At 36.6% G+C, this 25,000-nt stretch overlaps 2 protein-coding genes across 2 annotated transcripts; one reads left to right on the plus strand and one right to left on the minus strand.

Moving 5' to 3' along the window:
- Nucleotides 1-7,395: 7,395 nt before the first annotated feature.
- Nucleotides 7,396-8,340, plus strand: LOC110333020 (olfactory receptor 51A7). Its single transcript, XM_021214381.1, has one exon. The coding sequence runs from the start codon at nt 7,402-7,404 to the stop codon at nt 8,338-8,340; it is 939 nt and encodes a 312-aa protein (XP_021070040.1). The 5' UTR covers nt 7,396-7,401.
- Nucleotides 8,341-15,251: 6,911 nt separating this feature from the next.
- Nucleotides 15,252-16,190, minus strand: LOC110325278 (olfactory receptor 51G2). The gene has a single exon (XM_021203169.1). It carries the CDS (start codon nt 16,188-16,190, stop codon nt 15,252-15,254), a length of 939 nt encoding a protein of 312 aa, XP_021058828.1.
- Between the last annotated feature and the right edge of the window lie 8,810 nt (nt 16,191-25,000).

Consider the following 25,000-nt stretch of genomic DNA (forward strand, 5'->3'; position numbering starts at 1 on the left):
GAGAGAGAGAGAGAGAGAGAGAGAGAGAGAGAGAGAGAGAGAGAGAGAGATTAGGAGATTTTAGTGCATACTAGATACTTTGTGATTCTCATTAAAGTTTTTTTTATTGTAGTCCAATAAGTTTATAATACTTTTTATGGATTTAGAAACATCTATATATTTATGGCACTCGTAGTCTGGTGAGCAGGTGATATTAAAACAACACATTTTCTTTAAGGATGAGTGATAAACTTGGCAGAGTTCTACATTAATCTAAAATATAATAACTTTCATATTGGCCTTATTCATCATCAGAATATATTTCCAAGCTCTGTGCCTGATAAAGGAAAGACTCTGAATACCCCCAAAACTTGGCATTTTTTTGAAAAAAATGTCTTACATTTTACTATTAACAAGAATTAAAATTTAGGTAGGCTTTCTCTTAGATAATGCCTTGAGTTCTTTTTAGCTATCATTTTATTTAATTATATGAGAACCGCTATGAATCAGATGCCGTTTGTTACTCTTTATTAGTCAGGAAGGAAATAAGGAGCGAGGAGCACACAACTGCAACTCCAGCCTATGTCGCTCTCGGGCCGCTGCAGAAGAGCCTGTGCTGCTTCCCTTGCAATTGCTTCTAGTGCATAGGCATCATTAGTCTTCACGATCCAAAGGTTTTCTTTCAATCACTTGAGACTACAAACTTATCTCAATTTCCAGTTCTTTCAATGGTTCTTTTCTCTGTAACTCCAGTGTTGAAACTGGGATTCTGTTTTGACAGTTTGAATTCTGTATTTGGGGATGTCTGCCTTTCTGTCCTTTTTAGGTAAATGTATTTTATTCTTAATAGATGACTTTCTTTTTTTATTATATATTTTCTTCATTTACATTTCAAATGCTATCCCCAAAGCCCCCTATATCCTCCCCCTGCCCTGCTTCCCAACCAACCCACTCCTGCTTCCTGGTCCTGGCATTCCCCTGACTTTCTGAGCTATTCTTATACTAAAAATTGGAAGTTTCTGCTACAGTCATTCTTGTTTACAACCCCTTTTGAGTTCTGACTCTTAGAAGATTACTGGTTTAAGTATGCCATAGGCTTTAAAGCCATATCATATTCCAAGACAATGTGATGTTATGACAACTCAACCAAACAGCAAAGCAAAACGAACTTAGACCAGCATATTCTCAGCCTGCTGCTTCAGGTCTGCCCGTCAAGGCTCTTATCTACACATAGCAGATGTCCAGAGGTGCGCGTGGGCTTTGCTCTCATGGGGCACCTATTACATCATCTCTTCTCCCCTCTGTAAACAAATGATTTATTTGACCAATGGAATAAAACAGGGGATATGGAAATAAAATGACAAAGCTATGTTCACTTAATTTTGCTAAAGGAGGCAAAAGTATAGAGAGAAAAAATACACTTTATTTAACAAATGGTGCTGGTTGTTTATCTGCAGGAGAATGGCATTAGATTTAAATCTTTCATTTTGTATAAAAAACAGCTGTATTTAAAACTGGGAACACAGAAACTTCTAGTAGAATGAAACAGTCAGTAGGGAATACTGTTCTCGACACTGGAGTTGGCAAGGACTTTGTAAACACATCACTAGTAGCACAAAAACTAACCAGAGCATCAAACGATGGAAATACATACCTGAAAATGAGAAGTTTCTGTGCAACTCCAAAACTATCACTGGAGCAAACAGCCCACAGAATGGAAAAAAAAATCTCTACCAGCTATACTTCAGACAAGGGGCTAATATCCAGAATTTTTAAAGAATTGCCAAAATTAAATATCAAGGAAGTAAAAGTATCAGTTAACAATTGGGAAAATTTCAAGTACTGACAGTTTTCAAAAAAACCCACATATGACCAATAACTACTTTTGAAAGTTATTCAGTATCGCTAGTCATCAGAGCAATACAAACGAAAACTTCTTTGGGATACCACCCTACTTCAATCAGAATGATGTTGTCAGTTATTGACAACAAATGCCAGGATGAGGGAAAGAGAAACTCTTATTCAGTGTTGGTATGAGTACAAATCGACACAACTATTGTAGAAATCAGATTGGAGATTTCTCAATAGGGCTACCAGTTGACCCAGCTATTTCACTCCTGGGTGTATACCCAGAGAATTTCACACCCTACCACAGAGGTATCTGCACCATTATGTTTACTGATTCTCTATTCTACTCACTATAGCAAGTAAATGGAAACAACTCAATTGTTCACCAGCTGGTTAATGAGTGATGAAAATGTAGGACATATATAAAGTAGAATACTATTCAGCTCTGAAGAAAAATGAAGTCACATAATTTATAGGAAAATATGAACTTAGGATATATATTAAGAGTGGTCACACAATCTCAGAAAGAATACCATTGCATGTTCTCCCTTATAATGGGTTCTGATCTCTAGTCATCCACCCCACCCCCCCAACTCTTGCTCTGCTCTTTCTCTGTGTGTATGTTTGGTGTTGTGGACTTGTAAACAAATGCACATGTGGGTACACTATGACATACAGAATAGAGAACAAGAAAGAATAAATATTAGGAAACAAGGACTGAATGCAGGTAATGGGCACATGAGTCATGGAAGGGATATAAAGCTAATTGTTTTTCTGGGTTTAACTGTCATGGACTTTTTATTTTCAGGTGGTAGATTAGTGAATAAAATGTCTTTGATAATGCAAGTGTAAAGTCCACAGTGATTCTTGCCATCTTCAGAATGATTGCTCTATCTGCACAAAGTTAATTGAGATGAATAGAATTTGGGTCTGGTAAATTTTGATGTAAGATTTTTTTATTTGCAGACTTTTTTTTTTTTTTTTTTGGTTTTTTGGGACAGGGTTTCTCTGTATAGCCACTTGGCTGTCCTGGAACTCACTCTGTAGACCAGGCTGGCCTCGAACTCAGAAATCTGCCTGCCTCTGCCTCCCAAGTGCTGGGATTAAAGGCATGCACCACCACTGCCCGGCTATTTGCAGACTCTTTATAACAAAATTCAAATAATTCTTTTATAAACAACCAACCAATGGAACGAAGTCGGGGACCCCTGTGTTGAATTAGGGAAAGGCTGGAAGAAGTTGAGGAGAGTGACCCCATAGGAAGACCAGCAGTCTCAAGTAACCTGGACCCCCAAGAGCTCTCAAATACTGAACCACCAACCAGGCAGCACACACCAGTTGATATGAGGCCCCCAACGCATATACAGCAGAGGACAACTTGGTCTGGCCTCACTGAGAGAAGATATACCTAACCCTCAAGAGACTTGAGGCCCCATGGAATGGGGAGGCCTGAAGGAATGTGTATGTGGTGGTGTGGGGGATATAGGAACATCCTCTTGGAGCTGGGGGTGGGGTGGGGGGAGGAATAGGATGAGGACCTCTTGAAGGCAGAATGAAAACGGTACAATGACTGGACTGTTAAAAAAGGTTAAAGATAATTAAAAAGAAAGAAAGAAGGAAGGAAAGAAAGAAAAACAGCACAATCTAGACCTAGATAATAAAGACACAAACTGCTGGAAGAAAACAGTAATCAAAACTTAAATATTTATAGGCAATTAGGGGTTGCCAGGGAAGATTGGCTTAGAAGGTCCCATCCATCTTTGAGGGTTTATAGATCTGTGATGGATACTAGGGAAGGAAGATGTATCTTGTTCAATGGTGTAGTCACTTGTAAGTTGCCCATATGCTTTTAAATAAATCCTGACCCTTGTCCCTGTAAATAATTTTGACTGAAATCATTGGGTTTAAAATACAAAGACATGGAAGTAGAATTGTTGAGAAGAGAAAGATCAGTGGGAATGGAAAGGTGACGAGAGAAAGTAGTTGCATGGGTGACTAGGATAAAAGTACATTATATGCATGGATGAAATGTCATAATAAACTCGTGCCATTAATATACACTAATAGAAAACATAAAAAGCATTCAAACTCAATTAATAGAATTTGCTACAATTTTCCCAAAATAATATTGTATCTGTGTCTTTTTAATTTATACATAAACATTATCATCAAGTCTTCATTGTAGCTTCATAGTTTTGAGTGACTTCTTTTTTTAACACAAACTACTATAGGATTGATAAAAACACTAGAAAACTATGGTGGAAGCACAGAGAGTGGCCATCACATACCTTATCATGAGTATCACATGTAGTACAAGAGGGATGTAATTTTGAGATGTCTGGCTAGAAATGTGACATAGGATCGCAAATTACATGCACCTACTGTTTACCAACAGCTTTGGGGATTACAGGGAAAAAAAATCATTCACGACTTGTAAAGTGGTTTCAGAAGTGTTTGATCCTTGGTGTTACTCATTATTTTCCAAGTGATGAAACTATTCTTAAGGAAAGTCCAGAGGTATGGCTTGGAATTGGAATTAGAATATTTGATTAAACCAAGTCCATCGTTCTAATTATGCTTCTAGGCCTATGTGAATCTCTCATTTCAAGCTTCATTTTGATTTCCACTGTTTACCTCTCACAGACGTGATCATCCAGTTGGTAACCTGTCTCTGGCTCCTGCTGAGACCTGGGTGCTGAGGAGTTAACTCACAGATGCACCATGTTCTTTATAAACTTACAGTCAGAATACCCAGGAGACTTCCCTTAACTAACAGAGGTCTATACTCCAGAGCAAACAGAAGAGACTGAGCTAGATAAGGTAGAGGGCAAAGCCTGGGGCTCTTGTTCTTGCCTTTCAGGGGAGTGTGCTTCTGGTTCTGGTAAGGACAAAGAACTGAAACATCCCATTAAGAGCTTAAAATTAAAGCTTTCTTAAGTAAAATTTTTAATTAAAGCATATGTTTGAATATGAAATTATGGATAGGAAGGGGAAGCAACTTTGGGCTGTGCATGTGTGGGGATATTTGAGTAAGTGTGTTAATGTGTGTTTGTGTGGTTGGCAGGTTCATGTATGTGTGCAAGTGTGTTTATGTGTGTGTGTGTATGTATGTNTGTATGTATGTATGTATTTATGTTTTTGTGTTTGCGCTCGTGTGCCCATGCGTGTGTGGGCTTTGAATGGTCTGATGATTAAACAGCAAGGTTAAGAACCAGGCTAATATTCTGACATTCATAGTACTCATTTAATTGATAAAATATCAAATAAAAGTGTCCTTTGTGATTAAAAAAGCACTACCTTGTCAATTTAGAATGTGATGCCACAAAGAAAACACTAGCCATTTTTTTCTTGGATTATTTGTGAAAATAGCTGCTCCTATCAGTTATTTAAATTTTGCTAGAGACAACATCACATGGTCTAAAAATAACTCCGAGGCAGAAAATCTTATTTTTAATATTCAAGGAACGAGTAGAAGGCGTTTGATGCGTTAGATTTATAGAGCGTAAGTTGCCTGGCTGAGCATTATGTATAGATGTTCATAAAGTCTTTTGAGGTCCTGTGTCTTATCTTAGCTATGAATATTCTAAGAGTTCTGGGCAATGCTTGCTTATGAATTGCCTTCTCAAATCATTCTTCTTCTTTGGCATCTACAACACTGTAGTCTTCCTCCAATTCTGTTTCCAGTACACGGCCCTCTCAGCAATCTTGCAGCTCCTAAAGTTTTGTGAGATTCAAATTTGTATTTTGTATATTTTCCCTCCTTGGTGATCTCATTTATTCTTACAGCCCCAGGTACCACCTAGTATATTAATACTTCTTGATCTAATGTCGTGGGTTCTGTATAAATATTCTCTAATAATCCTGAAGCAAAAGCAATTATTAAATGAAATTTAACTAACATGTCTTTGTAGTTCTGGCCTGTCCTTGGTTCTTTCTCATTACTACAAATTTGGATATTTTATAATTTCAAATTTGTTTCATAATTTTCATTAACTTACATATTTTTTCAAACAGAGTTTTAAATATAGGACAATTTATGTTAAATATATTGTATTTGTGTTACTTTGGATATATTTAGAATCATTCAATACTGGATTATCTTGAATCTAAAAAGTTTAAATTGCAAAATTATATATTGAATCTGAAAATGAAATAATGGACCTGTTGATATTGACCCCAAGAATACAACCAGATTTATTATGTGGATACATCTTTAATATTTTATTATTTCAAAGGGAAATTTCATGGTTTGGATTTGTTTCCAAATTTGGATATTTTTATGCAATTTATTTATTCAATAATGATCAGAATAAAATAATCCAGTAAGGGCAGTCTGGTAAGGGGAGTGTATTCATCATATTGTATAAATCATTACACTGTAGGAATTGCCTCTGAAATAATAAGATGAACACCTGAACTGTGACCCTTAACTGTGTAAACTAGGAAACTTTTCCTGACTCAATACCTGACCACAAAGGATAGTAAACAAACAAACAAACAAACAAACAACCTTTCAGGGTTAATTTCTCACATTGTGTTAGAAACTAGTGTTTCTAGTAAATGATGTTAACATTTAAAATTATTTTTAATGTGACATATTTAGAAATGTGTTTGATTCTTCATAAGTATCTGCAACATAAAAACATTGCTGATATAAAACCAGACTTGTAAACAAAGTGAATCAATTAAGACCAATCAAAGAAGTGGTATACATACTTGAACAACCTTTGTTATTTTCATTTTTATAAAATTATATATATATATATATATATATATATATATATATATATATATATATATATAATTGATAATATAGATAAATAAAAATGTACATAATGAAAACTTACCACTTAAGATTAAGCCATTAATTACTCACACTTGCTTTCTAGCAGTTACTGTTGTCCAAATTATTTTCAGTGATCTCTGAGCATTAGAGTAGATTATAATTTCAGACTGTCTTCTATGAAGTTCAGAGATTTGTTGTAAAGACAACATGGAATTTGCTTAAGGTTGTGTAGGGGAAAGTAGTACAAAGGATTTTGGGAATCTTTCTACTGATCCAACAAAAATAGTTGATTTGCCGTCAATAAAATTTGAAATGTAAATAAACAAAATATCTAATAATAAAAAAATAAAAAAATAATTTTTATTAGATATTTTCTTTATTTATATTTCAAATGTTATCCCTATACCCTCCCCCCCGCCCCTGCTCCCCTACCCATCCACTCCCACTTCTTGGCCCTGACATTACCCTGTGCTGGGTCATATAAAGTTTGCAAGACAAAGGGGCCTCTCTTGCCAATGAAAATTTAAAAAGTTAAAAAATAAAAATAAAATATTTATAAAATAAAATAAAAATAAAAATAAAAAAGAAAGGTAGTTAGAATTGCCCTTTGTCATATTGGAAGATGTTAACTACTGAAGGACTTACAGTATATTTGGAAAAATACACTGATTGTATACACTAAATACATTTTGTTGCACAGTATTTAACTCATTCATGTAAAATTGAGTATCACCTAAAAGAATTGCTTTTTTGTTACATGATTTCACATACAGTTCCTATTTCTGCACATGTCTGTTTTCAACAACTCTGAGGTCAAGTATTTTCTTCTAATTGGGATACCAGGACTGGAATATGCCCACACGTGGATCTCCATCCCTATCTTCCTCATGTACCTTATTGCCATCATGGGTAACTGCATTATCATTTTTGTCATCAAGACAGAACCCTCTCTTCATGAGCCCATGTACTATTTCCTTACCATGTTGGCTGTCTCTGATATGGGCTTGTCCTTCTCTTCTCTTCCTACCATGTTTAAAATCTTCTTTTTCAATGCCATGGGAATCTCACCCAATGCCTGTTTTGCCCAAGAGTTCTTTATCCACGTATTCACTGTCATGGAGTCCTCTGTGCTTTTGATTATGTCTTTGGACCGCTTTCTTGCCATTCACAACCCTTTGAGATACAGTTCTATTCTCACCGGCCATAGAGTTGCTAAAATAGGACTAATTTTAGCCTTCAGGAGCACAGTTTTGGTGCTTCCATTCCCTTTCACACTAAGGAAACTGAAATACTGTCACAAGAATCTCCTCTCTCACTCATATTGCCTTCATCAGGATGTCATGAAACTGGCCTGCTCTGATAACAAGATCAATTTCATCTATGGCTTCTTTGTGGCTCTCTGTACCATGCTGGACTTCGCCTTGATTCTTATGTCTTATGTGCTGATCTTGAAGACAGTTCTCAGTATTGCATCTCTAGCAGAAAGGCTTAAGGCTCTAAATACCTGTGTCTCCCACATCTGTGCTGTGCTCATCTTCTATGTGCCCATCATCGCCCTGGCTGCCATACATCGCTTTGCTAAACACAAAAGTCCCCTACTTGTAATCCTTATTGCAGATATGTTTTTGTTGGTGCCACCCTTGATGAACCCTATTGTGTACTGTATAAAGACTCGACAAATCCGGGAGAAGGTCTTGGGAAAGTTGGTTAACATATGTGTGAGATAAGGACTTGGGAATGTAAATAATATGTTATCTTCAAACAGGTACTTTCTAGCATCTGCTGTGCTCAGCGTCATTCATGGTGGTTATTAGAAGCTCTATAGCGAGGCTCTGAATTTCTATGATGTATAAAACTTAAAATTGGGTTGAGAACATTTGCAGTAATGTACAAGAAACAGATGAGAGTATGATATGGTTTAAGGAGGCATAACTAACATTTTAAAAGAGTTTAAATAAAACACTTATGTGATTGAACAGTTAAATCAGGCTTTCAAGAACTGACAAAATTTGAGTAGATTTATTTCCTTTCAATTAATATCTATAAAATATTTCTGTAATGCACAATATTTATACCACAAAGGAAATCAAATTAACAGTATACATAGTAGCTATTTAGCAAATACTGAGTGAGAGTTTTGGATGAAATGATTGAACTGGGTTAGGAGTATAAAAAACAAGTTGAGTCCTAGGTAAATTTGAAAGTCTTTTGTGCAGAAGGGCACATGTCAGATCCATATTCAAAATAGAATCGGGGAGAAATAAGAGGACAGGTCAACACTCTCTTGTGAAGTGGTAACTCACAGATGAGGAAAGAGGGAACAGAGGTATGTAGCATTCTTTGCTTGTTTTTGTTCTCATTTTGATTGTTTTTAAGTAAAAATGTAATTCATAGTAAGTTCCTACATTCATGAAAGTATCTGTGAAATAGCTTTAATCCCTGTGTTGTTACTGTTTATTTTTTTCAATGTCATAGTATTAGTGACTTTCAGATAAAATGCAGCTCTTAAAGTTAAATTTCTACAGGTCCCAGGAATTGGTACCAAGATATTTTTCATAAAATTTATTCATTAACATTTTCATGATATAAGAACTATTTTAAAGAAAGATTAAAAGGTAGAATTTCCACTTGAAAGTGCAGTTGAAAGGAACTCTAAGTATTTAGATTCTCACTTATTCTATGTAGGTTTCTGAGGCCCCAATTTTGCTTTGAGCACATCCAAACTTTTCAAAGATATCATCAGAGTTTTATAGAATGGATCTAAATATTTTTGAGGATTTCTCTCAGGTGACTGAATATTAAATATAGCATCCTAGAGAAAGCTTGAAACAGGAGGCTATCAGGCTGTTAACCAGTCACTAATCAAAGATTGAATGGGTCCCTTTGGGAAGATGAGAACATTTGTATGTAGATGTGTATGGAGTAAAGATATATCTTAAACAAGAATCAATCATCAAACTATGAATACCCTTCCTCTATGGCAGTGCCTCTCTAATGCCCTTCACCCACTGATATCCATTGTTATGTTTGTGGAGAGATGTTAAGGCCTCTTCTAGAAATTTGGCAGGAATTTGTCATTAGGCTAGGACATGGAAGTAGACTCAGATTAGAATATTTACATTTGGGCTAACACAAAGCTCAAGGTAAAGTAAACTCAGCCTAGGAATGTGTGGCATTCCTTTTATCTTGGTCATCCTGATAAGCCCTGGAAACAGTGACCACTGGGCTTTGCTTCCTGCCTTGTTTGATCGTTTGTTTATTGCCTTGTTTAGTTACTTTGCCTTTGATCTAAGACCTGACTCTATTCTTTGCATGTACCTAGAATGGTATAAAAGCAGACTGGGAAAAAAATAAACGTGCTTTAACCTCAGTACTGACTGGAGTCATGTTATGTTGTCTAATTGTCTTTTTCTTTTCAGTCCTCCCTCCCTCCTTTGAGACTCTTGGCTGACTGAGCTGGCTTGGTCATATGTTCTTAGTTCGTATTTAAAATGTGCCCTCATTTGTAGTTTTAAAACAAGTTTTAATAATTTATACTGTAATGGCAGGTCTCCACACATTTCATTCACATTGTGCATGAATGTTCTTCTCTACTCTATATTAACATAGTCTGTCTTGCACTTTGAGCAACATAAATACATCATGCTGCTAGTTAGCTTATGTCTTAGCCTCTGTGGTAAATCCTGAAGTGTTGTATTTGTTTTCTATTATTTCATAACAAACTAGCATACATTAAACGGCTAAATGCAACAGACATGTTTTTATCCTATAGTCACATATCTTAAAATATATGTTTCATGGGTCTAAATCAAAGAATAGACAAACCCACATTTCTTTCTGAGGTCACTGAAAAGAACCTTTTTCCTTGCCTTTCCCAGCTTCTAGAAATCACCTTCATTTCAGGACTTATTGACTATCCTTCTTCCATACTCAGAACAAACATCATTGCACCTCAACATGACTTCAACACAGTCTATAGGTCAGGTTTCCAATACTGATCACTGTCAGAAAACCTTCTATGGGTTTGTATTAATAAAAATAATACCTGACTCTCAATATCTGTAGCTGTAACATATCTGCAGAATATCTTTTGAAATGTATAACAACATACTCATGATTATAGAAGTTAGGTTGCTGAAAATTTTGAAGAGTATGTTTTTCTAATTATTATGGACATATTTCCTCTGCCTCTTTTTCTACCTTTCGTATCTTTAGCAGGGAATTATAGTTGTGACATTCAAAATTTAAAATAATACTAATTATGGGCTAATTAATATCATGTTAATAAATTCATATTAACATGTATCACACATTTCAGAAGTAACACAATCAAATGAAACTAAAATAATTTATTGAAAAGGGAAGTTATTGAACAATTTTCTTTTTTACAGATTGCATTAATTTACGATCTCAGTAGAAGAAAAGTAGAGTGTCAAATGTTCCACATGTATTTAACATAGTGCCATAGTATATGTCCAATATCTTTTGGAAACCCTCAGAACATGAGTGCTACTGAATGCCAATGAAAATTTAAACAAACACTAATCCAAGCTGCTTAATACTGTTACAAATATACCCAGGACTTCAGATACTCCCAGGAATTGGAAGTACTCCAGAATTCCATAATACTCTTGAGAACCTCTGATTTTCTAAGGGAATCTGAAGTTTATGAAAGAGATAAAAGAGTTAGAAGCATATAAACAAACGAGACATTATAGACTCATCCCGGAAGACAAACTGCATTCTCATATCAGGAGATGGAGGTTGACAATACATTCTGTCATGAGTTGTGGCAGGTCTGGTTAGGAAGTTGAATCGACTTGGGATTCTCAAGGTGATTCCGAGTCACAGACAAGAATTAAAAATCTTATCTTCACTGTGCATGTTTTTGTTGCCTGCAGGTGATTTCGCAAGTTGAAAGTACCCTCTTATTGCTCCCAGACAAGTGAGAATGATCTCTTTCAATTACTTAGCTATTTTTCCCCAGGCACCATAATTACACAGCAGTTAGTTAGTTGTGAACTAGAAATGGATTCTGTGTTAAGTTCAAGAAACAATGAAGGGGCTTGAGGTATTCTCTATTCCTTCTGCCCTTTTTGTTTCCTTCACTTTCATTTTTTTCTAGGAACCAGAGATCCTTGTACATAGCTTAGTAAATCACAATATTCCTCCACAATGATGTGTAAACTCTTAATGTCAATTTCCAACTAAATCCCATCATGTCTACTTGGAAGATATAGCCATCTACTTCTGCTTCTATTACTATCTTTTGTTCACAACCAACACCCTTTATTTCCTGCATTATTATAATAACTCCTTAGCCTATTTTTCCCTGCTTCCTTCTGCAGGCAATTCTGTATATATTGTGTCCTTGGCATCTTCTAATGACTTTTCCATTTCATTCTGATTGAGATTAAAAATCTATCTAAAACATCCCTACATGATAGAGAAACAGTACCCCTCTTCTTGCTATGCTCTCCATTCTGGTGGTACTAGATGCAGTGATATTTTTCACACATACACATTCTAACTTTAGATTTTCAACATAATCTCTATCCATCTGGAACTCTATCCTTCTATCCATGTGGCAACAACCTTCTGCCACATGCCACATATCTTTGAAATATTTCCTCCTCAGTGAAGTTTTTTTTTTTTTTTTTTTTTGACTCTTATCAATCTGAACCTTCTGGAGCATATTTTACTCAACTTTTCCATATACGTCTCTATCTCTACCATAATATACTTTTTATTCATTTTCATGTTCATTGGCTGCCTAACTGTGACAGAAGGACCCAAAGGTAGAGGATTTTTTTTTGTTTGTTTGTTTGTTTTTGTTTTTTCTAGACAGGGTTTCTCTGTGTAGCCCTGGCTATCCTGGAACTCACTCTGTAGACCAGGCTGGCATTGAACCCAGAAATCTGCCTGCCTCTGCCTCCCAAGTGCTGGGATTAAAGGCGTGCGCCACCACCGCCTGGCCCAAGGGTAGAGTTTTATCTGCTCTGGCCACTGCTGTATTCCAAAACCCAAGAGTATTTATTGGTGTGATTAGCCTCTCACTATACACTAAAGGAGTTAGCAAATCTATGTTCCTTCAGGTGCTAATCTCCATGAGTTTCTGGCTATACCTCAAGGTGTCCTTTTCCTTTCAGTCTACCACTTTATCACATGATTAGATCTTTCCCTTACTTGTCTTTCTTTAGTATTACAAGGATTGCCACTGAGTTAGAAGCCCAGCCTGAGGTAGCTCATAGCAAGAATTACAGCAACATTTATTACATTTTGATATTTTCAGGGAACTCTTGCTTTGATTAGAATGCAACTTCTCTTCTCTGTGACCTGAATAATATCAGTGTGTTGTACAAGACTCAAGTTGGGTCATTTAGAATGAATGAAATATTTTGTATAGTTTCATCCATCTATAAGCATCTCTTTAGAAAGCTCCCTTGGCCCTTTCTCTGGGGCCATTTCTGGCCTATCTTATATATTTAACATATATTTTCTATGTTATATTTCACTTTATGCTTCCATGGGTTTTTGTTTGCTTAATAAATTGAAGAAACTGAAGTTTATTGCAAGAAAACATCTGTTAAGCCTTTTCTTTGAAATTTTCTTTTTTTTAAGTTGTAAACTTAGGCATCTTCGAGTTTCCAGATCCCTTTTTATCTTATTTTTCTAGTTGGGAAATAAAAATTATATATATAATTAAATATATATATATATATATATATATATATATATATATATATATATATATATATTTAGCACACTTATATTATTTTTAAAAACTGTATACATTGTGAAATAGCTTAATTTAAACTAACATGCATTATCCTGTCAGTTTTCTGTCAAGAACACTTAAGGTCTATTCTTAGAAATTGTCATGAAAATGACATAGAGATCTTTGTAAAATGGAAATTGTTAGCTTTGCTTTAATAGAAAACTGAACTCAAACAAGCTTAATACAATTAGATCAAATATGCTACTGCAATTTACCCACATTATACAGAAACTTATGCTTTCTAAATATGACTCTAAGTTAATAATATAACTTTTTAAATTCATTATAAGATATCAGAGGGCAGGACTCATTGTTAATTGTAATGGAATTACAGGTACACATTACAAACATAGAGTTTAATGGCGTAACTACATGCAAGCTTCCCAAATTTCAGTGGCTTCATGTTTCTATGATGTTTATATATTTACTGACATATATAATATAAATCACTTACAATGTTCCATCTCACACTGTTTTCTATACATTGATGTTTTCACATGATGATGCTTAAATACAGACATGGACATCATTGTAGATGTGGCTTTTGAATGCTAGAAAATATAATCCATTGGTAGTGAGTGGTGGGGTGCAGGTGACAAGCATGAGAGAAATGTTAGATACTCTTGTCCTTGAAAGATATCAATCAGGAGTGAGATGTGATTGCACATAAACTTGTTACTGCCGACTTGGTGTTTAGCTGGTTCTTATTTGAATTATGCACTATGTACTGCTGTGTAGAAATATGGCAACCCCATAGTTTCCTCTAAGTAATCCAAAACCCCTTTAAAGCATCTTATCAAGTCCATTTTTTTTCCATAAATATCTCCAATCAAAAGTCATAAATCATCATATACTTCTCATAAATTAACTTTTAATCTCTAGCATTGGTGTAGTCATAATGCACATTAACATACTTTATTCACTCGTTTATTTATGACCTTTTTGATGTCATCTGTGACTGATCTCTTCCCTCATCATCAACTCTTCTCAGATATAAAAGGGAACAGCAACAGCCAGAACAGCACTGACAAAAATTATCTCAGACCTGGAGAGATAGCTCAGTGGTCAAAGAACTTGCCACTCGGTCATACAGACTTGAATGTAGATCCAACAGCTTGGACTATATTAGCCTCTCTCTCCAAAATCTTCAATGGCCAAGCTCTCACATGTCTTCTAAGGTGAGAACTATGTCTCTCTAAAGACAGCTTTCTTTATCCTCTTTACCGAAAATCATCTGTCTTCTCTTCTATTTACTTTATTTACGTTCTTCTTTGAGCAATAAAATTAAAATTGATCCGAACTTTAGTATCTTAAAATTTTCTTTTGTTTACAAATATGCATTAGGATTGAGTTCACAGTAGAATTGATTCTCTAATGATTGCTCACTGGAAGGACTAGAAAGAAGAAGGCTGCGATAATCTGAATTACTTTCACTCAATGGTGCTGACATTGACTTAATTAATGCTTTGGCATAAGCTGGGCCTGTAGGATGGAATATTTACATGTGGCCCTGCCGTGGGATTTAGTCTTTTCAGTGCAGTGCCTGGGTAGACACCAAGCAGATCAATTACAAATGAAGTTAGAAATGTTTGACTAGGGGAAGAGAAGAAGCAAATCTTTTTTATTGTTGTTAACGGTTTTCATTTCTTGAGCAGAAATTAGGATCAGCTATATTTCTGCTGCTATTTTTTTTTTTTGCAGTATGATTTACCATACCTTTCTGTATTACATACCTTCATATCCCCCCTGTAAAAGGATAATTGCATAATCAATTTGTCAATCTTCTATATTTGTTGAGAAAATAAATAATTACATCCTCTGTTCAAGCATGTTCAGAGATTGCAGATTTTTGTAACTGATCTAGTTGCAAAAGGCATGGGTTACCCTATCCCGTATCTGTTTGGTCTTGACACTATAGACAATGGGGTTCATCACAGGAGGGAAGAGGAGATACACAAAGCCCATGACCACCTGAACTAAATGGGGTGCCTGTTTCCCAAAGCGGTGGATTACAGACAATCCTATCATGGGAGTATAGAACAGAAGCACAGCAGAAATGTGTGAAACGCATGTATTGAGAGCTTTGAGTCTTTCAGCCCTTGAGGCAATGGACAGTACGGTGCGCAGAATAAGTGCATAGGAGAAGAGGATGAGCAAAGAGTCCACTCCCACTGTAGAAACAATGACGAACATGCCATAGATGCTGTTTGCCTTGATGTCTGCACAGGCCAGTTTCATCACTTCTTGGTGGAGACAATAGGAATGTGAGAGAACAAGAGAGCCACAATAAGGGAATCGTTTGAGCATGAAAGGCAATGGGAAAATGAGTGCAACACTACGGCCCAGAGAGGCCAGACCTATTCTGCCAATCACTGTGTGGGTGAGGATGGAAGCATAGTGCAAAGGGCGACAGATAGCCACAAAGCGATCAAAGGCCATAGAGAGAAGCACAGAGGATTCCAAGAAGGACAAGCAGTGGATGAAAAAGAGCTGGGTAAAGCAAGCATCATGGCTAATGTCTCGTGCTCCCACCCAAAAGATGCCCAGCACTGTAGGGAGGGTACAAAGAGAGAGACCAAGGTCAGTCAGAGCGAGCATGGACAGGAAGAGGTACATGGGCTCATGGAGTGAGGGCTCAGTCTTAATGATAAAAAGAATTGTGCAGTTACCCAGGATGGAAACTAGGTACATGAGACAGAGTGGGAGGGAGATCCAGATATGCATGTGCTCCAGCCCAGGGATGCCACTCAGCAAGAAGTTAGAAGACATGCTTCCATTTCCTAGAGGTCCTGGAGTCATGGTAAATGGAGTGAATAGGTGGGATGGACTCTGTCCAAAATCCTGAAATGAGTTGTTTAAGTGTTAGTAATTGATTAAAACTGGCAAAGTTGAAATTAAAAGCCAAAAAAATTAGAACCAAATAATCCTAAGACTATATAGTTCTCTGAAGAGATTATTTCAACCATTTTCTTGTTTCTTCTTTTTATTGAAACAGGGTCTCATACAAGTCAGGCTGGCTTCAACTTGCTATGCAAATGATGAAGATGACATTGAACTCTACACCTTCCTGCCCTACCTATCCAGTGTTGAAATTATAGGCATGACCCACATTGCTCTTCTTGCCAACCTCTTTTTGAAGAAACATTTTGTAGTCTCACAGTTTCAATGAGTAACAAGGACACAAAAGTTAAGGAGCTTCTTATTAACCTGTGTGACTTCTAAGAGAAGGAGTAGAGAAGTTCCACTGTTGATGAAGTTGCTCTCCTCTTTCACTCTGCTCTGACTTCCAGCCCCCTGCCCTTAACCCATGGATTTTTTTCCTACTGAAATATGACATTGCTATGCTCCCAATAGAGTTGTCTTGGCTCTTGAGCTGAAGCAATCCTCCTGCCTTGAGCTCATGACTTAAAGTTAAAAATGGAATGTAATATCTCAATTTTTTTTACAGTGTGGGTTCTGAGGAGCTGTCATACTTCCTGTCACATCGATGATAATTTAGTGACAAACAGGAGCAGTTAGCATAAAACAGAAGGCCCAGTAGACCTTTAAAACTATCAAGTCTTTCATAAATCTGACAATCTGGTGCAGACATATAAATTATGAGGCTCTTTGCCATGTTCTCCAGACCTTTCTGATCTATATTTAGTTCACACTATTGATCAAATTTAACTCAGGAGCGTCACTATATAAACTTACTTGTCAGGGACAATAAGCCCTCAATTCCTGAAGCTTTGTCAGTCGAAGAAAGTTGAGGTAGGGTGAGTCAGCTTTTTCTTTTTCATGGAAGGTGTCCCTTATTAGGTGGCCTATGCTCCAACAGACGCCTGTACAGTCATGTACACAGAGACAGCGTTGATTAGCCTCAATGGACTATGATGAAAAGAAATTAAGATGTTGGAAGGGGGATGCGACCAGGGAAGTCTGAGGTTAGAGGAGAAGCAAGGATTGAATCTAAGCTTCAAGCTGCTCTTTCCACTTTTGCAAATCAAGGCAATAACACTAACTTACAAAAAGAAAGTGTTCTAAGACTCTAATGGAATGATTTGAAGACTGTTCTTGAGAGATACTAGATTCTTACCATTGATTATATATATTTATTCTTCATTCTACTTCATTTTAAAATCAAAATAGATTGTTTGTTTTCCATATTTTTTATTTGTAGGTTTTCTTTATTTAGAATTTTTAAGCTATTCATTTTTAAAAGCACGTATATGTACAGAATGTGTTATGATCATATCAACTCCTGTATTATGTATCCTCCCAGCAATGGAGCTCAAATTCAAATTTATATCTATATAACCAAAATGTTCATAGTGAAAACTGAAAAATAGATCAATGATTATATCAAGGTAGCTGTTTAGCAGCTCAGAGTGAATTGATGCTTAATAAAAAACAACATACAGAGATATCAATAGTTTTCCTTTCTTAACTTCTATTTGTTACAAGCTAAAGTTACATTTTCTTTGGAATTTGAAATTGTTCTTGTTGGAAATGGAGTGGGAGTGGATCTGGAGAAAAGAGAAGGTGGGAGGGGCAGGAGGAGTGGAGGGAGGGGAAACTGGTTGGGCTGGATTGTATGTGTGAAGAATCTATTTTCAGTAAAAAGTATTCTTGTCATTGTAAGTGGGTAGCACTGAACAGAAATCAGCAAACATGGTAAAGATAGGTAGTCAAGCCAAGATGAACATCTTTTAGCCTACCTGGGGTTTGTTGGGGATTGAAATCTTAGTAAGGTAACTATCAAGAGCTCATGGAACAACTGTCAGAATATGCAGTTATCATCTGAGGGAGGTTTTACGGTTTCATTATTCTAAAACTGTTGCAATAGCTCAGGTTGGGAATGGGAATAGATTTAAGCCATGATCTTGTCTACAGTTTTTCTGCTTAGAGATATCTTTCTGAAATAAATATTGCAATTTTAATGGCTTCTATTATTACAACTCTGTGGTTGCTTGGGGAATAATTTCCTGTCTGTCACAGGAAAGATTTTCTTCTAAAAGGTCCATTAGCTTCCTAGCCACCTTATTTTTTGTTTCTTAGAAAATTACTTAGGTGTCTTAATCTTGTTTGTAGATGAAGTGGTAGATGCTGAACTTATGATAGCTGAGTTTGTCTCAGCACCCCAGTTTTACTGTCTCAACTTATCTCTGTTTCTCACCAGTGTTCCCACCGTTTCCATAGAGAAGGCACCTTCCTGGGCAGGAAACTAAATGAGTGGATAGATATGAAGAAGCTCTTATAAGCTTTCTGAACTATCTCTGCTCTCAGACCCAAGATTCCACAAAGACAAGAAGACCTGGCTGCAACAGCTGTCATCTTCAGCAAACATCCTTGTCTTCTTTTTTGGGATCAAAATCCCTTTTTCTTCCTCTCCAAAGCTCAGGGTGAGTCTTCCATGGTCTCCTCTTAGTGCTACAATTGCACATTAAACATATGTCTACTGGAGTGACTCATTACATGCTAAGGCTCAGTCCCACGTCTGCAGAACTCACACCAAGGCAGAAGGAAGCTGGTGCTAGAGGCCATGAAGATAGAAAGAGATTGGAGGATGGACACAGAAATCTCTGACTTTAAGTGACTGAGGTGCCACTGAGACACTTTCAATTGCTTTTAATCAAGTCCCCACTGAGAATGGGGCTCTTGGGCCTCGTTAGTTCTGTTAGAAAGTTTTGCACATTCTTTACATCTCTAGCAAAGCAAAGTAGGTGCTGTTGATAGTATTTTATGTATGCTAGGGCACACTATAACTTGAATATATTAGTTATGATAATGTGTGTACTAAGGATAGATAAGCATATAGGATATTTATAAAGGACAGGGTTATTTTAAAGGAGAAATATAGAAGGCAGACTTAACTGGAGAGAGATACATGGTAACACAGAAGGGGAGTGAGGCAGAATAGTTAAATAGCATAATGGGTGTTTGAAAAGGACAAACATTATTATTATATTTATAATTTAAAATTATATTATATATATCAAATGGTATTATTCTACATGTGGTGATAATGTTCCATCTAAGAGCCATAAATGCCACTTAAAAATGCTACTGACAAATGCCCAGTGGCAGAAAAGGGAAATCTCCATTCAGTTGTTGATCAGAAGGGTCCAAGGCACCCCAAACAATATAGAGTATTGTCATTTCCCTTGGTTGTCCCCTAGAATGTGACAGTAAGTCCCCATCATTGAGGACACTATGAACAGTGGACACATGACTTGGAGGATTTGACCTTCCACTGAACTGGAGGACTTCCTTGAGGACTAGCTCTCATGTATGAGCAGATGCTATACAAGTTATCAACAGAAAAAAAGTAATAAATAGTCATGTACAGTGGTAAAATCTCTCTGAAGCACAACAATGGCCACTACCCAGAAAGATACTCTCAGTGGTGTGATAGTGACTCTTACATCTTGAGAGCAACCAACAGTTACCTAAATGGACTTAAGGTCTGCTCCATGCCCATGTTTGCTACTGTAAACTTAAGTAACTGCAATGGCTAGCGAGGTCACAGACCCTAGAGGAGAGCCTATTGCTGATGTTTTCATAAATAAATATACTTTCTAACTATATCTAAGTATCTGTCTCATGCCTGTATATAAGTGTGTCTCTCACCTCACATCAAAGGAGCCTTTCGAAGCAGTTGGAGGTACTACAGAGATATATAACTGGTCAAAATATAGAGAAAAAATGACTGTGAAGTGTCCAGCTCCTACTGGTAACACAACCTTTTGAACTCAGACTCAGAGGATCTATTTTCTAGACCTGACAGATGATGAACCCTTGAAATATCAATGCTCTGGTTGCCCAAGAAAGAGCTGACTACTGAGCACATCAGTTTATATGCTAATGTGCATGGAGAAAGTTCACAAAGTCCCACCCACTAGAAGGAGTACCATAGGAGAAAATGAATTGCTTCTGGGGAAAAAGTTTTTTCCTGTACAATAAACCTGATAAATTATCTGACAGCATCTGCTTACCCCTAAATGTATGTACATATGAACAACACTGAATTGACCTAGTGGTAGTGGTTGTGGTAGTGGTAGTGGTAGTACTAATGTACTAATGTGTATGTGTGTGTGTGTGTGTGTGTGTGTAAAATAAAATAATATAATATATAACACAATAAAATCAACAATATAGACATAAAATGTTATGGATTTCAGAAATAGTTATGTGTTACGTGGGAAGAATTACATGTAGGAAAGGGATAGAAATGTAAATACAGTTCTAATGTATGAAATGCTTAAAATATATGTGAAAAAAAATCACTTTTTAAAATGAGGTAGCTCAGAGACACCAGTACAACCCAACATCACTCATTCACAGAATCTAAAGGCTTGGTCTTGCCACTGATGGGAGCAGAGTAATCACCAGAGGCCAGTGAGTGTTAGGTTGAATTCAGTGGGGGAAGGGCTAGTTAGTGAGATCAGTGTTATGGTGGGATAGTAAAAATGAGTTTTTGTGGGATATTGAAGAATAAGGAGATTATCTGAAAACTAAAAAGGACTTGAGGGTGCTATCACAGTGGTATATTAATGCCTAACCTGTATGAGGGCTTAGATCAAATCTTGGGTATCAAATCCAGACAAAAACAAAAAATAAAACAATCATTTTTATATGTCGATGATGGTATCTAAAGAGGTAATCATTTATTAATCTGGCACTGGGAAAGATGATGGAGAAGGTATTATAGACAGAAGAATAGTTACCACTTCAATGTTTAGTAATTATTCAACTAAATGTATCCAATTCATTGAAGGGAATATGAAGGAATTTCTCAGAGTCCCGGATGCCATTGTAGTTTATTCCCATCTGTTTATTTGGCTGATGTCTTTGGATGTGCATGGCTCCTCTGTGGCCACAATCCACTTTTGGTTGAGCACACTGTCTCCATATTAGTGTTATATAACAGTGTTTATTCAAATCACAGTTTCCCAGGTGATCTAGACTAGAATGGCCTGTTATGTTTGTGAACACACAGATGTCTTGGCCTTTCCAAATCAAAAAACTTGGCATTGTAGAACACTACAAAGAATTGCATGTTTTGTATATCTTTGTGATTTTTTCCAGTTTGATTTCAAAGTTTTATTATAAAATAATAATAAAATTCTCTTTCCAATAAAATTAGAAACTTCACATTTAGACTAGAGTTATTTGAAAACACAATTACCAGCTATAGTAATTCAAAGATGACATAACTAAGTACTGTAGACAATGGAGCTTTACAACAGTTTATCTTTCCTACAGTTCTGAAAGGAAGAAAAATCCAAGAATAAGGTGCTTACAATTTTGATTTTCCAAAATTTCTGAGTTTATGTGGGTCATTATTCAACAATGGTTCTTACATACTTTATCCTGAGTAGATTCAGCTTTGCATTCTCTTGAAGTGTTTAAATCAGTTCTTCTTACAAGTACATCAGTTATCAGATGTTGGTCCTACTTTATTGACTTTATTTTATCCATTACCTGCTACATGGCCTAATGTCTTAATTTTTGTAAGTTAGAAGTGATCCAACCTACTTATTTTTTCTCAATCCTGCCACCCATTTATCTATATATTTAACATATTTTGCAGAAAATGTTTTGTGAATAATAAAATGATGCATTTTATTCTTCACCCCCTTTTTACTATGAACTTATCTATAAACCTGAACACTTGAATAATAAAGCTAGTCTTAGAAATATTTTGCCTAGGTTTGAATACCGTATTGTAAAGAGGGTGGGAGGGGGAAAAGAGAGGGAGATAAAGAGAGAGAGAATAAAAGAAATGCTATTAATGTTGACTGACTTTTTGCCACACCTACTCCAGTGGAGTCTAAGTGACAAGTCCAAAAGCTTGGCCACTGTCCTGTAGCACAAAGTTTCCTGGAAGCTGGTCTCCTGGAGAGTCTCTGGCGTCCCATTAACGGATATGTTACAGATTTCTCCTTGCAATAGTTGGTGAATGGTTCTTCGTGCTTTTCTTCAGTATTGTTTTATTATAGGTGCCCCCAAGGAATGATTTGACAAATAGGTAAATTAGATCAAACTTTGCTTCCTGGCCTTCACCGGTGTCTCAATATCCTAGGCAGTCCTTGAGCCTCCCGTGAGCTTGAAATTTAGTAAGAATATTACTTATTCAGACAAAATGCCTCCAGTATTGAAAGAGAGATAGTGAAAGAAATCAGGCATTACAATTTACTAGATAGAGTTAGAAATTTCAGGGCAAGTTTAACAAATTAAGTTTGGAATTCTTATTAGAGTCATGTATGGCAGACTACATTATATAATAGAAGAAAGTTGGTGGGCTCTTCTTGTAAATGGAGGTCCACCACAAAACACTTAGAATAACAACTGAGTCACTCCATATACAGGAATTTATAATAGATTAGGAAGAAGATTGGGCTGTGCTTTAAAAAGAAACTAGAGTACCTTGTTGTTCATGGAAGGGTTATTGAGTACGGACCCTCCCTGGTGCACACTTTCACAAGTCCAGAACAATAGCATAACTAAGAGTTGGCTGGTGGTGGGTTAAACAATAAATTAGAATTAGAACTATGACTTGGGCATGAAAGTCCTTGCCCCTGGAGCGTAAAGACCTCACACCTGGCTTCTAAAAATAAGCTGACCTTACTTAGGGCTAACTTTGTCTCAGTTGTTACACTGCCTGGTTCCTGCAAGTTTTTATGTATGCATTTTTCTGTTTTGTGTAAAGAGTCATTATGCATTAGGTAACCTCAATGTACCTTGGCTGATACGTCACCTAACTTCCTTGTTTTCTTCTATAAGTCTGCCCCTGGCATTCCCCTAATTGGGGCATATAATCTTCTCAAGACCAAGGGCCTCTCCTCCCATTGATGTCTGACTAGGCCACCCTCTGGCACATATGCAGCTAGAGACACAAGCTCTGGGGGTACTGGTTAGTTTATATTGTTGTTCCTCCTATAGGGTTGCAGACCCCTTCAGTTCCTTGGGTACTTTCTCTAGCTCCTTCATTGGGGGCCCTGTGTTCCATCCAATAGAGCATCCACTTTTGTATTGGCCAAGCACTGGCATAGCCTCACAAGAGAGCTATATCAGGGTGCTATCAGAAAAATCTTGTTGGCATATGCAATAGTGTTTGGATTTGTTGGTTGTTTATGGGATGGATTACCAGGTGGGGCAGTCTCTGGATGGTCCATCCTTTCGACTTAGCTCCTGTAACTCCTTCCATGGGTATTTTGTTCTGAATTAGTAGGTGGGGTGGGTAACAGGGTTGGGGGAGGGCACAGAGGATTTTCGGAGAGGAAACTAGGAAAGGGAATAGCATTTGAAATGTAAATGAAGAAAATATCCAATTAATAAAAAAACCCTGTAAATTACTTCCCTTGAACAATGAGACCTTAAAAGTGGTGACATCATATACATAACTATTAGCAGGTAAACATTCTTAAAATAATGTTCACATTCTGATACGGTCTCTAGTGTGTACTTGTGATTTTTTTAAAAAAATAAACTCTGATTTTATAAAAAAAAAAAAAAAGTCTGATGCTCACTTTGAGAAATTACATTCAGATCCAACACTCTCTGGTGTTCGTGTCTGTTTGTCACTCACTGACTCCTTGTCCACCTTAGTACCAGGACCCCAATTTCTCCCACAAGACTCCGACTGAGCCAGCTCATGACAATCTTTAACAATCTTAACCAGAATGAATGCAGAGAATGATTTATATTACAGACAAGCTTATTCTATCAGCTTTAAGTTTCCATGAAGCTTTTGTAAGAATGAAATAGGATACAATAAGGAGAAACTAGATAGAGTTCACCATCCCTGAAGTAACAAGCTATACGAAGAGCATCTTTTGAAGGCAAATTTCTTAGGCTCTATTTTATTAGATATATGTAGTATTGATTACAACAATTGATATTGTTGTTTAGTTTCTAAAAGACTTACATAATAATTGGAGAGGAAAAAAGCCCTTACATTGCTGCAAATATTACCAAATAAAAATAATTTGAGAAAATTACAATTTAAAAAAGATTGTTATTTGACTTTTATTAGTTGATTATTTTAAAATTACAAGTATGTATTTTATTTAGTATTCAGGTTGATAACCTCCACTAAAAGACTGAAAAATATTGGAGTCATTCAACATAGGTCATGATGAAAATAAAAAGTAGATTAATCAGTTTGAGAAGTAAGAGTCTGCAAGTGCCATGCCAAGAAGTGCTTGCTGACAAGAGCCTAGTATTGCTGTTCCAGCACCTGACCAATACAGATGCAGATGCTCATAGCCAACCATTGGACTGAACCTGGGGCCCACAATGGAAGAGATAGGGGAACAACTGAAGCAGCTGGAGGGGATTGCAACCCCATACAAAGAACAATGTCAACTAACTGAACCACCCAGAGCTCCCAGAGACTGAATCCCCAACCCAGAGTATACACAGAGGGATCCATGGCTCCAGATACATATATAGCAGCATATGGCCTTATCTGACATCAATGGGAGGGGAAGCCCTTGGTTTGTGGAGACTTGATACATCAGCTAGGGAGATGCTTAGAGCAGTGAGGTGGGAGTAGGTGAGTGGGTGGAGGAGCTCCCTCATAGAGGCAAAGGGGAGAGGGGATGGGGGAATAGGATGAGGAC

This window comes from Mus pahari, chromosome 1 (genome assembly GCF_900095145.1).
Source record: "Mus pahari chromosome 1, PAHARI_EIJ_v1.1, whole genome shotgun sequence".
Lineage (NCBI taxonomy): Eukaryota > Metazoa > Chordata > Mammalia > Rodentia > Muridae > Mus > Mus pahari.

Bases quoted from the DNA above. Each gene is read 5' to 3' on its own strand.
- LOC110333020 (XM_021214381.1), top strand. From the start codon at position 7,402: ATGTCTGTTTTCAACAACTCTGAGGTCAAGTATTTTCTTCTAATTGGG.
- LOC110325278 (XM_021203169.1), bottom strand. From the start codon at position 16,190: ATGACTCCAGGACCTCTAGGAAATGGAAGCATGTCTTCTAACTTCTTG.